At 37.0% G+C, this 13,554-nt stretch overlaps 1 protein-coding gene across 4 annotated transcripts in view; it reads right to left on the bottom strand.

Annotated features, from left to right (window-relative positions):
- Positions 1–8,216: 8,216 nt before the first annotated feature.
- Positions 8,217–13,554, bottom strand: part of ppp3ccb (protein phosphatase 3, catalytic subunit, gamma isozyme, b) — a 45,079-nt gene continuing 39,741 nt past the window's right edge. For 3 of the 4 annotated variants that reach the window (XM_046860558.1, XM_046860556.1, XM_046860559.1), the window contains one exon: positions 8,217–10,889. In XM_046860558.1, the coding sequence (XP_046716514.1) occupies positions 10,741–10,889 (149 nt within the window). In that variant the 3' untranslated portion in view covers positions 8,217–10,740. The remainder of the gene's footprint in view (positions 10,890–13,554) is intronic. The other variant, XM_046860557.1, reaches the window with a different exon arrangement.

The raw sequence follows: 13,554 nt of genomic DNA, 5'->3' as shown, positions 1-13,554 counted from the left end.
ATAAATATACATAATAAATAATATATGAAGTGAAATGTGTAGCAGCAGTAAAACAGGTAAAACAGATGGCAGAAAAATATGGAAAAAAAGATTTACAATTATTATTATTATTATTATTATTATTATTATTATTATTATTATCTTGGGCATGTATTTGGGCCAGATTTTATATATACAGTACAGACCAAAAGTTTGGACACACCTTCTCATTCAAAGAGTTTTCTTTATTTTCATGACTATGAAAATTGTAGAGTCACACTGAAGGCATCAAGGGCTATTTGACCAAGAAGGAGAGTGATGGGGTGCTGCGCCAGATGACCTGGCCTCCACAGTCACCGGACCTGAACCCAATCGAGATGGTTTAGGGGTGAGCTGGACCGCAGAGTGAAGGCAAAAGGGCCAACAAGTGCCAAGCATCTCTCGGGAACTCCTTCAAGACTGTTGGAAGACCATTTCAGGTGACTACCTCTTGAAGCTCATCAAGAGAATGCCAAGAGTGTGCAAAGCAGTAATCAAAGCAAAAGGTGGCTACTTTGAAGAACCTACAATATGACATTTTTCAGTTGTTTCACACTTTTTTGTTATGTATATAATTCCATATATAATTCCACGTGTTAATTCATAGTTTTGATGCCTTCAGTGTGACTCTACAATTTTCATAGTCATGAAAATAAAGAAAACTCTTTGAATGAGAAGGTGTGTCCAAACTTTTGGTCTGTACTGTATATATATATATATATATATATATATATATATATATATATATATATATATATATATATATATATATATATATATACAGTTTTATAAGTGTGGCATGAAAAAAGATCATAATAACTATATCTAAATTGTTTAGATGTAAATCGTAGATCAGCTGTTTAACACTCAGAGGGAGGAGTTATATACTTTTATATACATAGAGGTATGTAGAAACAAGAAGACCAAATATATAATTAAAAATCTTTTTGTTTTATGTTGTACATACTGTGCTTATTTGGAATTTTTTACAAAATAGACGTGCTATGGAGACTAGAAGGATAAATAAAACTAGACCAGGAAGGTTACCATGCTCTACGCTTCCAGATGCCACAATACTGATTAAGTTATTCAGCTGATAAGTGCTAATCGACAGGAAATGTACGCTGGTGAGTGTGTTATTCCTGTTATACCACAGCAAATCTTTAACAACGTTTTATTAAATAATAAAAAATATCATGCATTTTTAGTTACACTTAATGTTATATTTTATATTGTTAAACACATGATAAGCTCCTGTTAACTCACATTTTACTGCATCAATGAACCATCACCATCATCTCATTTTCTCTTTTCTGAATTTCCCATATAACCAAAAAAAAAAGAGAAAATCCTTCAAAGACGATTAGTTCAGGGTTGAAATGCTTCATGTGTTCCAGCTCACTGTAACCGGAGACTCCAAACCGTCAAATCACATTATTTTAATCCACTTATGTGGCATGTCTACGATACATGTCTATGTGTTAGCAAGCATCATCATCATCATAATAATAATAATAATAATAATAGTAATAATAATAAAAACATTATTAACTATATTATATAATAAAGAAACCTTTAAATCTGTTACAGTTATGAAAAGCTAATTAGCACTTTGTGACCAATCAGATTATTGGTAATTATAGCAATTACACCATATCAAAAGAACCATATCATGGTTCGACATTATATCTTGAAATGACAAGCAGAGTTTAAACAGCAGTGAATATGTGGCTGAACAAGGAAAACAAAACAAAAGTGTGACTGCCAAACAGAATGGAATGATCATTGGATGCAGCTGCTGAGAGAACTGGGGAGAAAAAGAGAAGGTGGAAGAAGCAGCAAAATAAATAAATAAATAAATAAATAACAAAAGTAAATAAATAAAAGAACAAACAAATGGCCAGAATATATATATATATATCCCAATTTGCTCTTATAATAGCCTCCGCTCTCATTGGGAAGTTGTTCTACTATATTTTGTATTGTGCTTATGGAGATTACTTGTGGCAGAATGAGCATGAAAGACTAATATAGGGTGAGGAACCAGGTGATCCACACTTCACCTATCCATTTTTTCTGCCCACTATAACCTCAGGTTCCTCCTTTGATTTCGCTCATCTCCTAATAATACAGAACTGGATGTTTTTTGTTCTCTTGTGTAACTTCTGTGTAAGACACTGAGGCCTAAACATGAGCAGGATTTGAAACCTGTGTACCAGTTTCAGAAACATGTTTATGCTTCTCAGCATAAAAATGCAAACAGTTGAATACAATTACATTACATACATTTACAGTAATGTCATGCGTGAACATGATCAGAAACACCGCCACCTCTCTGAGACAAAGCTCACTTGTACTAAGGCTATGCTTGGAAAACTGTTCTGCAGTCAGACGAATCGAAATTTTAACTTCTTTATGAAAACCATGGACACCACATCCTCTAGAATAAAGAGGAGAGGGACCATCTGGCTTGTTATCTGCGCTCAGTTCAAAAAGACAGAACACGTCTTTTTTTAGGGAAGGTCTTGGATTTTTGAGCAAGACAATACACAGACTGCATACTGCATCTATTACAATAGTGTGTTACTGAACTGACCTGCCTGCAGTCTAGACCTTTCACTATTTGAAAACATTTGGGGCATCATGAAACAAAAAACACAACAAAGGACACCCAGATTTGTTGAGCAGGTAGATTCCTGTATCAGACACACACGGGACAACATTCCTCTTCCAAAACATCAGCAACTGGTCTCCTCAGTTCCCAGATGTATAAGGACAGAAGACGTGATGCTACACAGTGGTAAACATGGCCCTGTCCCAACGTTTTTGAGACCGGTCGCAGACATCAAACTCAAAATGCCCTTATATTTTCCCTTGAAATGTTACATTTTCTCAGTTTAAACATTTGATATGTTTTTTTTTTGTTTTATGAACTTTTTTGTGCTATTGTGAATAAAATGTGGGTTTATAAGATTTTTATTTACATTTTGCACAGTGTCCCAACTTTTTTTTTTTGTAATTGGGGTTGTACCATTATTGTTGAACAAAACGGTTATTGCTTCATCATTCATATGAAATACTCAAACGTCTCCTGTCATGATACCAGAGATGAATCTAGAATATGGAGCTTAAAAAATAAGTGTAAGCCGTTTCTCTCTAATGAGATCTTTTTAATATCCACAACGACTCTCATGCAATTTATTGTACATTTCAAAATACTCCAACACGAACGCATTCCTACGCAGCACGGCTTCGAGAATATTACGATCATAAAAGATGAGTAGATGGTTGATAGATTATATTTTTGCCAAGAGAAATAAAATGGTGTGTTGTGAGTTATGAGATTGTGAATGAACGTCCTGTGTCGGTTTAGGGAGCATTAAAGAAAATCCAGGAAATTACCTGAATGAATGCAGGATCTTAACCTGCTTTATTGAATGCTTTATTCCCCCAGAAAAGACTAATAAAAATAAGAAATTGTTACGTATAAGGTTTTGTAAAGCTGTACATAAATCCATTTTGTGGTTCCCAGCAGTTCTGGTGCTTTCAAATCTCCAAAAGACAAACAGAATGAAAACAAACCCGGATTAAATCTTCACTCGGTTCATCCACCCTGCTGAGCAAATGCAGAAAACCCCAAACAACATTTTTTTCTTTGTTTGTTTTTTACTTTTTATTTTAATTGAATTATGGAAATCTAAGCATTAATCGGAAAGCAGCAAAACATTTCTACGGAGACTGATTTCATGACCAGGGTCAGATATATTTGGTGATTCTTGTACCCAAAATTCTTCAGATCGTTTCCTATTGTTTATTCAAGTGTATAAAATTTCACAATTTCAGCAAACAAAGTGGTCACATTATACCGTTTTGAGTCTTTTCACTGTTTTTGGTGGTTGGGAGTGTTTTTTCCAGAGGGAACCCAAATGTCTGGAGTTTGGTACCACGTTGAGTTCATGTGATCGGACTCTGGCATGATCCCCACCCCTTCTGCGCTTTATCCTGCCTGATCTGTCCTGATGTCCTATCACTTGGAAAGCACTCACTGCTGAGAATAGACTCCACATGAAGCGCTTAGGGATACACGAGATTTCTGTGGATGGTAATAATGAGAAACCATGAAGATGACTTCATGATGAAACTACACTCCATGGCCAAAAGTGTGCAATTATGGTATGTGTTTTTTGAGCATCGCATCCCACATTTAGTCTCAGTTTGCTCTTATAATTCTTTTCTAGGAAGTTGTTCCACTAGATTTGCTAGTGAGATGCTTGTGGAGATTTGTGTTCATCAGTGACAAGGGTTTTAATAAAGGCAGTTAGTGATGTAGGTGAGGTGAGAAGACCTGGGGTGCAGTCAGTGTTCACATTCATCCCAAAGGTGTTCAGTAGGGATGAGATCGGAGATCTATAGCAGGCCACTCAAGAGCTTCCTCTCTGAACCATGTAAATCTTCATGGAGCTCGTTTTGTGCACAAGGGCATTGCCGTGTTGGAACAGGTTCGAGTTTCCGAGTTCAAGTGAGCGCAAAATTTTATTACAGTGCATCCCAAGACGTCCTGTACAATTGTGTGCCTTCAGATATGTGGTCACATTTTGGAGAAGAACCACATATGGTTGAAAATACTTTTGTGCATATAGTGTATATCGAATCTCCTGGATCTACAATCATACGTTTTTACCATAAAATACACCTTTATAAAAGAGAATAATGAGAAGTGGTTGCTCAGTGGCTGACAATGGCCTTGGGAGGTTGAAAGTTCAAATCCCAGCACTACCAATCTACCACTGATTTGCTCTTGAGCAAAGCCCTGAACCCCTGAACCCCTGAACTTCTCAAATAATTATAAATCGACCAAGAGGTGGTCATCCGCCAATTTCTGTAAATGCTAGTTAATAAATTGAAATACATATTCTTAGTCGATGTATTTCTGTAAAGCTGCTTTTGAAGCAACATTCACTGTTTCTCAGTCGCTTTGGAGCGTTTCTTAGATCAGAAATGGAAATTCTCAAAACGACTTATTCAACCTCTGTGTCATGTCACTTGGGCACGTCATAAAAGCAAGTTCTTGTCGCTTTGAACAAATTGCGAATGCTTTGGTACAAACGTTTTATTGTGTACAATCGTCTTCTGTTTTCTTACATTATCGTGTTGATCAAAATATATTAAACCTGAATTATTACACCAAAAGTATATTCTCACCTGAATTGTCTGAGCCTCCAAAACATCTCAGCATCAGTTCATTGAACGCAAAATGGTTAAACCAGTTGTCAGAATCTGTAAATTTTACATTTATATTAAATTTATTTTGTGTCTTGAATTGATGAATTGTGCAGATAAATCTGATTGTGACTAATGATGGCGAGTGTACGGCCTCAGATCAGCCGATGATCAACCGGTTCTCTAAAACAGGTCGAAGGTGAATTTTTGGCGACAGACACACAGAAAAACACAAACAATTTCTAAAAAAAATGGATGAACAACCAGGAAGTGAACAAACACTAGTACAGTACAGTACAGTAGAGTAAAAGTGTCAATCCTGTCTGGTCTCTTGCAATCAACATCCTACATACAGTAATGTGTACATTTGTAGATGCCATACAGCAGAAATTCAGAAATTAACCTGCATTGAGACTTTATAATCAGCAGAGGGCAGCACAGAGAGACTTGCAGGAAATAAAGGCAGTGAGTGAGCGTGTGTGTGTGTGAAAGATAGACTTCCTGTGGTTAAGCAGCTCTGCATCAGTTTCATATTAATTTAGTATCAGCACTGTGAGCACGTATCCTCTATATGGACAAATGTTTGTGGACAACTCACTATAAGATTCCATGCATTTTTTGAACATCCTATTCCACATTTAGTCCCCATTTGCTCTTATCATAACCTCGACTCTTCTGGGAAGATGCTCTACTAGATTCTGTGGAGATTTGTGCTCATTCAGACACAAGAGTATTATGAAAGGCAGGTACTGATGTATGTGAGGTGAGGAGACCTGGGGTGCTGTCAGTGTTCACATTCATCCCAAAAGTGTTCAGTAGGGTTGTTTTTAGAGCTCTATAGCAGGATCCTCCACTCCAACCCATGTAAAGCAGATCTTTATGAAGCTGGATTTGTGCACAGGGCAGTGCTGGAACAGGTTTGGGTCTCCTAGTTCAAATGAAGGAAAAATCTAATGCTATAGTCTCCAAAAACATTCAATAGAACGGTAACAGTTTGGGGAAAAGCCACACATGGCTGGAAAAAACAAGGCGATTGTATTATTTGTAGTCATTTATTTTTATTTACTGACAAACTCAGATTCAAACTTTACTAAAATATAGAGATCTGTGAAGGACAAAGAAAGGCTCAGAGAACTCATTGGGAGTATATGGGACAATTACTGTTTTTATTTCTGAGAAACAATCACCAACGATGCTGAAATGTAGCGTAGATTCAAGCAGGTGGAATTAATCAGAACGACTTCAGGAGTGAGTTGAATTGAGCAGAAACTATTTGGGACTGGGTACAAGGAATTTCTCCAAACTCCTTCAGAAAAAGAGGAAATGATCAGTATTCCTTTGGGAGTGAGCAGAAGCAGTACAATTTCCAGTCCATATTTATCAAAAGGGTTTATAAATCCTAATATTATAATATAAAATAAAATATAATTCTAAATATAACCCAATGAGTCAAAGTGAGAAACAAGAATGAATGGGAAAAAGAAAGAAATATGGTTTGAAATCCAGCTTGTGATTTTATATGGAAATATTTATTTATTTATTTATTACAAATATAACACCTAATAAGGTGTTACAAAGTGAGAAACAAGAGCGAATGGATAATTAAATAAAATTTGTGATCCAGTTTGTCATTTTATTCATCTGAGCTTTTTGGTCTCTGATGTCAGAATCAGTGAAAATGACAGCAAAGCAAATATATATATATATATATATACAACTAATAAGTCACTGAAGTAATAATAATATAATAATAATTGAGTACACTCTTAGGTTTGAACAAACACAAAGAAAGGGAAAAAGAGAGGAAGAATATGGTATTATAGGTTAGACAGTTTGCCTGCCGAATAATAATAATAAAATATATATATATATATTTTTCAAAAAAGGACTCAATTTTCCCCCTTTTTATTCTAAATCCTAAACCAGGCATCCGTTGGCAAAATGTCCTAAACCAGAATTAAATCCTAAATAATCCAATCCAACTACACGCCTCCACAGTGTGCTGTATTATTTATATTATACTCCATGTTGAAAAAAAGTTACATCCCCTGAAAAATCAGATACTTCATGATTTATTTATATTTTTTATGGAGGACTGGGCAGATTACTTCCAAGAAAATGTAATGGCCAAGTTTGGTCAGAACTTCTTTGGTAATGTTCAGGATTAGTCACAACGTCTTATGGAGCAGGAGTTTGTTCAGAAGTTGGCCAGGAAAAGGCAGAATTGGGCAGAATTTTGTTGGTAATGGGCAGGAATTGTCAGAATTCCTTATGGAGTAGGGGATTGGTCAGAATAATTTCAGGAAAAGACACAGCTGGTTATATTTCCATCAGTAGGAAGGAGGATTAGTTGGACATCCTTCTGATATGGGTAGAATTTAGGACCGCTTTAGAAGTAGATAGGGTTAAATAAGGATTGGAGGAAAAATCCTTCAGGAATATACGAGATTGGTTGGAATTCCTTCAGGGGAAGCCGGGTGGGATTTCAAAAAAATCCTACTATATCATTAACTCTACGTTGCTTTGGTTAAGTGTCATTTGTACAAGATTACAGATATCTGTCATTTGTGATTGAAAGAGAAAATAATTTTATCCCTGGATTCTCATGGGGTGTGTGAGGCACAGCCAGTATATCTGTGATCTTTTATTTATTTGTGTTACAGCAGTAATAAAACTATAAATCGTCTGTGCTGAACTGAATCCTATCAAATCAGTAGGGTGAAGTAAAGTATCATTTTTGTATTATTTTGTATACTAGCTGTGCAACATTTTGTGCAAAAATGCGTTCCCAACACTGACACAAAACACAAATAACCAAACAGAGAAGCCGATTTCTTTTCCCCAACTTTTTATATTTCTTTTGAGGTTCTTTTTTGCTCCCCCTCTAATGCTGTGATACATCTACATGAACCAAGATCTGTTGAGGCTTCGCAATACAAGTACTTGACAACCCCAAAAAAAGAAGAAAAAAAAAAATCTATTCTTACTATTACTTTATTATTAAGAAATAAAAATCCTAATAGACATGAATTTTCTGTACATTCTGTAAGATATGTTCAGAATCCATAACAGAAGTCAGAAATGAAGCCCCCCTGAGGCGGAGCATCTCTCCATTCAACTCCTTTATAGCGCAGAAAAATGCAAAAAAATTATTTCAAATAATAAGCAAATAAAAATAAGCCCTAAATACAGTCACACATCACGCCACAGTTCCCCTTTACATCGGACAAGGAGGGGAAGGAAATCAATTAAAAGAACAGGAAAAATAAACAAAGAAGCCTTTGGATTCTGGGGACCCATTTTGTAGAGAACAGGGACAACACAATCGGCAAACTTATGGAGAAAAAGAGAGGAAAAAAAACCCAACATTTTTAATTTTAATCAACAGCCTTTTATAGCTTGTGGGTCTGCAGCTGCTGCCACAATGCACTGCAGCTCCTAAAATACAATTAGACAGGTATCGGGTTGTGCAAATCATCTGATTTCATCTGATTACATCCATCAGATTTGTCTTTGAGGGACTCTACACTTGATAAGTCAGCTGACTTTTTAAAGAAGTAATAAAAACGTAGAAACGTTTACACATTTAGCACCGACACTAACAGCTGTGTGATTCTCCAACCAGTCATGTTTTACAGCTTTGGAATTTTTCATTCATTTCCTCCTCTGGCTCTGGATTTCATTCAATCCCCCCCCCCCCGTTTTTTGCATCACACGACATGGTATTTTGGCTCAAAATGGAAAAGTGAAGGATTACAACTAATTATGAGAGTCTTAAATTGAGAAACAAGAATAAATTAATAATAATAAAAAAAAAAAAAAAAAAAGAAAAGGAAAAAAAGATGGGATCCAGCTTATGATTTTGTTGATCTGGGCTTTAGAGAGGGAATCAGTCCCTTCGTGTCAGAATCGGCAAAAAATGACTGCAAAGTAAATTTATTAGAAATAATAATAAAATGAATAGTACAGTATACAATTTAGTTTGAACAAATGATGTAAAAAAGAAAAAAAAAAGCAGGAAGAACATGGCATTATTGGATAAATGGTTTACCTGCAGAATAAAAAAAAATACATTTATTGAATTTTTCTTTTTTAAGAATGCTGTTTTTTTCCCCCTTTTTCGTTCTAAATCCTAAACCAGGCATCTGTTGGCAAAAGGGTCCTACAGCAAGTCCAATCTTAAATAATCCAATTAAACTGGGAGCTTCTGCACTGCGCTGGATGATTTTTATGATGCTGAATATAGAAAAAGGTTACAGACCCAAAATAATCAGGTTCCTCATAGTCTTTTTTACACCTTTAATATGGACTTGAATGCCTTTTTTTGGATTATAGACTTAAAGCTCCTCGTACCTCAGAGATACAGAAGGTTTACGCTCGACATTTTCATCACAGCCATGTGCAAATGGTGCGGATGAATTCCTCCTGATCCCCCTCTTTTAATTTTTTTATGTAATCATGAGTCAACTAAAGTTTTTTTTTAATTTTTTCGGTGGGACCCATGTGACACAAATCCGTCCAATACAACGAATCATTGCTGCATCAACAGACATTATGTGGCATGTGTTGCGAGAATCATGTATACATACACACACACACTTCTAACAAATGCACCGTTGTTCCCTTCACCAAGTCTTGACGATTGTGCTGCTTTGTTTTCTCCGCCAATTTACAACCAGGGTTGCCAGATCCAAATAATAATAATAATAATAATAATAATAATATTAATAATAAAAACCCATCAAATAAATTTGAAACATCGAAGCGTAGGAACATTCGAAACTGCACACATCCATGTCAGCGTGTGAACACTTGAGTCAGTGCGCTCTATCAATCGCTTTCTTTTCTCTTTTTTTTTTTTAAACACTGAAGCATTTGACAAATGAATTTTTTTTCCTGCTTCAATACTTCATGATCATCCTGGAAAAATCTACATCAGGTCCGAATACCAACTCGACAACGTTCCAAGTACGTGCTTATTTTTTTTTTTCTTTCTTTTTTTTGATTGCTAAACTACAAGACGTTTTGGCTGAAAAAAAAAAGAAAAGAATTAGAAAAAAAAAAATCTAAACCAATCAGGAACTAAAAAATGTTCAAAACTTTGATGACACCAAATCCAAGACTATTTATATATTTTTACATACTGTGTTTTATATTCTTTGAATACTCATTGTAATTATCTCCATTTTTTTTTAACATTATATACTTAATTTCTTATCATAAATCAATAAATAAATAAAAAAAAGATTTTTTTTGTACGGTGTTGTGCCGTTTTCTCCAGGAGAACTTTGATGGATGAAGAGAGGACGGACGAGCAAAAAGAGAGAGGGATGTTTTTTTTTTTTTTCCGACCCGGAGTGTGGAATACGCCTGTGTGTTTGTGCCGTTCTCTTACAAAACGGTCCAGGAGTGAATGAAAGATGAGCAGGATAGAGCGAGAGAGAGAAAGAGAGAGAGAGATAGAAAATGAAGTGGAGGGGCATGGATAGGGTGAGAGGGAGACTACGCCTGGGCGTTGGTGCCGTTCTTGTCGGCGTTGATGGAGTTGGCCGTCGAATCCTTTCGTGGAGGCATTCTTTCGTTTATACGATCCAGACCGCGCGCCTCCTCGAAACTCTGGATCTTGTGCTGAGGGTTGAAACCTTGAATAGCTGGAAGAGAAAAAGGAAAAGAGAACAGCAGGTCAGATGAGAGTCCTGGGGAAAAAAAAGAAAAAAAAACTACCACGGTGTGGAGCTATTCTCATTTCACCTCATTTCTGAGCACATAAATACAGCCGGAGCGTTAAAAGCTTCGAGACTATAGAGACACGTCACTTACTTGATTAGAAGTGGCCGGGTTAGCGTGTTCCACACGAACAAGAGAGAAAAGAGGCAACTTATTATAAGCCACTGGACACACGACACACACTGATGACACGCTCGAGTCCTGCAGGCTGAGTGCTTCAACAATAACGGGTCTCATATGAACTGTTATCACCTGAATGGCTCGTTTTTAAGGTTTGGATACTTTATACCCACTAGAGCTATAAACCCAGTCTGGGGTGAGTCCTATGGAGATTTCGAAACATACAAATATAAATATATATATATATATATATATATATATATATATATATATATATATATATATATATATATATATATATATATATATATATATATATATATATATATATATATAGTCCTGTTAATGAGCACAACAATATATAATATATATATATATATATATATATATATATATATATAAAGAGAAAGATAGAAAGAGAGGGATGATATGGCGGTGTATTAAACAGTGATTGGCTGTGACTCAGTCAGTTTCAGCAGCTGTTTTACAGACGTTCATCATAAAAACGGATATCGTCATGGTGATAACAGACAGAGCGATACTCGCGAGAACCAATCACAGGCTGCCTCGCCACTTCTCACTGCGTCTTGAAAGCGTCTCGATAAACAGACAGTGAGATTCGGGCAGAATTCCGTATTTGTGTCGAGACGAGGGATGTGGGAATGAACAGCGTGAGCTGCTGCCGTATGAAGCTGATCATGTGACCCTCACTGCTGCTGCACTCAGACTTCAGGACCCGCGTGTAATCGCTTACACCACAACATCAGCAAATCTGTTTACCACAAACACAAACACATATCGAGAGCACGGGGGCTCAATGATAGCAGGATGTAAAACACACACTGTATCAAGGTGCTTTTTACACACACACACACACACACACACACACACACACACACACACACACACAGCCACTGGTCATAAAGCTTGTAGTACATCAGAGCCAACATGGACTTGTTCTCCCAATAACACCACCATTGTGACACACATACAGAGAGAGAGAGAGAGAGAGAGAGAGAGAGAGAGAGAGAGAGAGAGAGAGAGAGAGAGAGAGAGAGAGAGACTACAAGGAAGACATGCAAAAGAAAAAGAAAAAGTAAGACAAATGTGACAGAGAGAGAGAGAGAGTGTGAGGCCGAAAAAGTGTGAAACCGAAGGAGACAGACAAAATGGGTGTGAGAGAGAAACAGAGAGAGAGAGAGCACCAGAGAGACTACAAGAAAAAGAGAATATGAGAGTGAGAAAGCGATGGAGACAGAGACAGAAAAATCAAGACAATAAAAATAAGACACAGAGGGAGAATGAGATGTGGATTGTATTCGAGATGGAAAAGACAAAAATGGCGACGGACCAAAAACAAGACACAGGGAAACAGAATAAGACACCCGTGAGACAGAGAACTTGGGAGTGAGACAGAGGCAGTCAAAGTGAGATGGAGAGTGAGGAAGAGGAAAAACAGACAATAGAGACAGAGAGAGATAGAAAGTAATAGAGACAGAGTAAGAGCAAAGCAATTAAGACAGAATAAGAAAGACGGAGTTATAGGGACGACGAAGAAAGCAAGAGAGACAAAAGGAAAACACAGAGCAACAGAGTAATTAGAACAGAGAGACCAAAGGAAGGCGACAAAGAAAGAGAGTAATAGAGACGGAGAAAGGGAGGAAGAGAAAAGAAAGATTACTACAGAGACAGAGAGAGAGAGAGAGAGAGAGAGAGAGAGAGAGAGAGAGAGAGAGAGAGAGAGAGATGGAATAATTGAGACAGAGAAAAGACAGAAAACAGAGCAAGAAAGACAGAGAAACAGATTACTAGAGACTGAGAAAAAGACAAAGGAAAAAGACAAAGAAAGAGTAAGAGACACTGAGACAGGAAAACAGGAGAGAGAGAGAGAGAGAGAGAGAGAGAGAGAGAGAGAGAGAGAGAGAGAGAGAGAGAGAGAAAAGAGCCAAAGAAACTGAAAAATGAAGAGTCCAAGAGAGGGAGGGAAGAACAGAGAGAGGGAGTGATAGAAATAGAAAAAAAACCAGTCATGAAACCAATAAGAGAGAAAAGCAAGAATCGAAAGAAGAGGGACAGATAGAGAAAATGAGTTAGAGAGAGAGCGAGACAGAGAGAGAGAGCGAGTGATGGAGAGGCGAGTGGAAATGAAAGGCAGAGATCGGTTCTTTAGCTGCCGTTCAGGAACAGTTGCACTGTGTTTCTCTGACTTTCATCTCAGAGTGTTGGCAGGAAGTTGAGGTGATTAAAAGCAGACTTTCCTTCTCTCACTGTGATCGACTAGCCATCAGCTCCCGCGTACCAAACCTGCACACACGTGCGTGTGAGTGTACCCACACACCGAGTGAGTCTCAATTCTACCTCGCATTAATCTCACCCGATGCAGCATCATTAAACGATTTCACAGGGAAGAATTTGCTCGGCTCGTTCACGTCCGCCTCCTACACAGCCGGCCGTTTTTTATCTGATTCC

This window comes from Silurus meridionalis, chromosome 11 (genome assembly GCF_014805685.1).
Source record: "Silurus meridionalis isolate SWU-2019-XX chromosome 11, ASM1480568v1, whole genome shotgun sequence".
Classification (NCBI taxonomy): Eukaryota; Metazoa; Chordata; class Actinopteri; order Siluriformes; family Siluridae; genus Silurus; species Silurus meridionalis.
The sequence above is the reverse complement of the archived record's forward strand: the minus strand, read 5'-3'. Positions and strand labels throughout refer to the sequence as shown.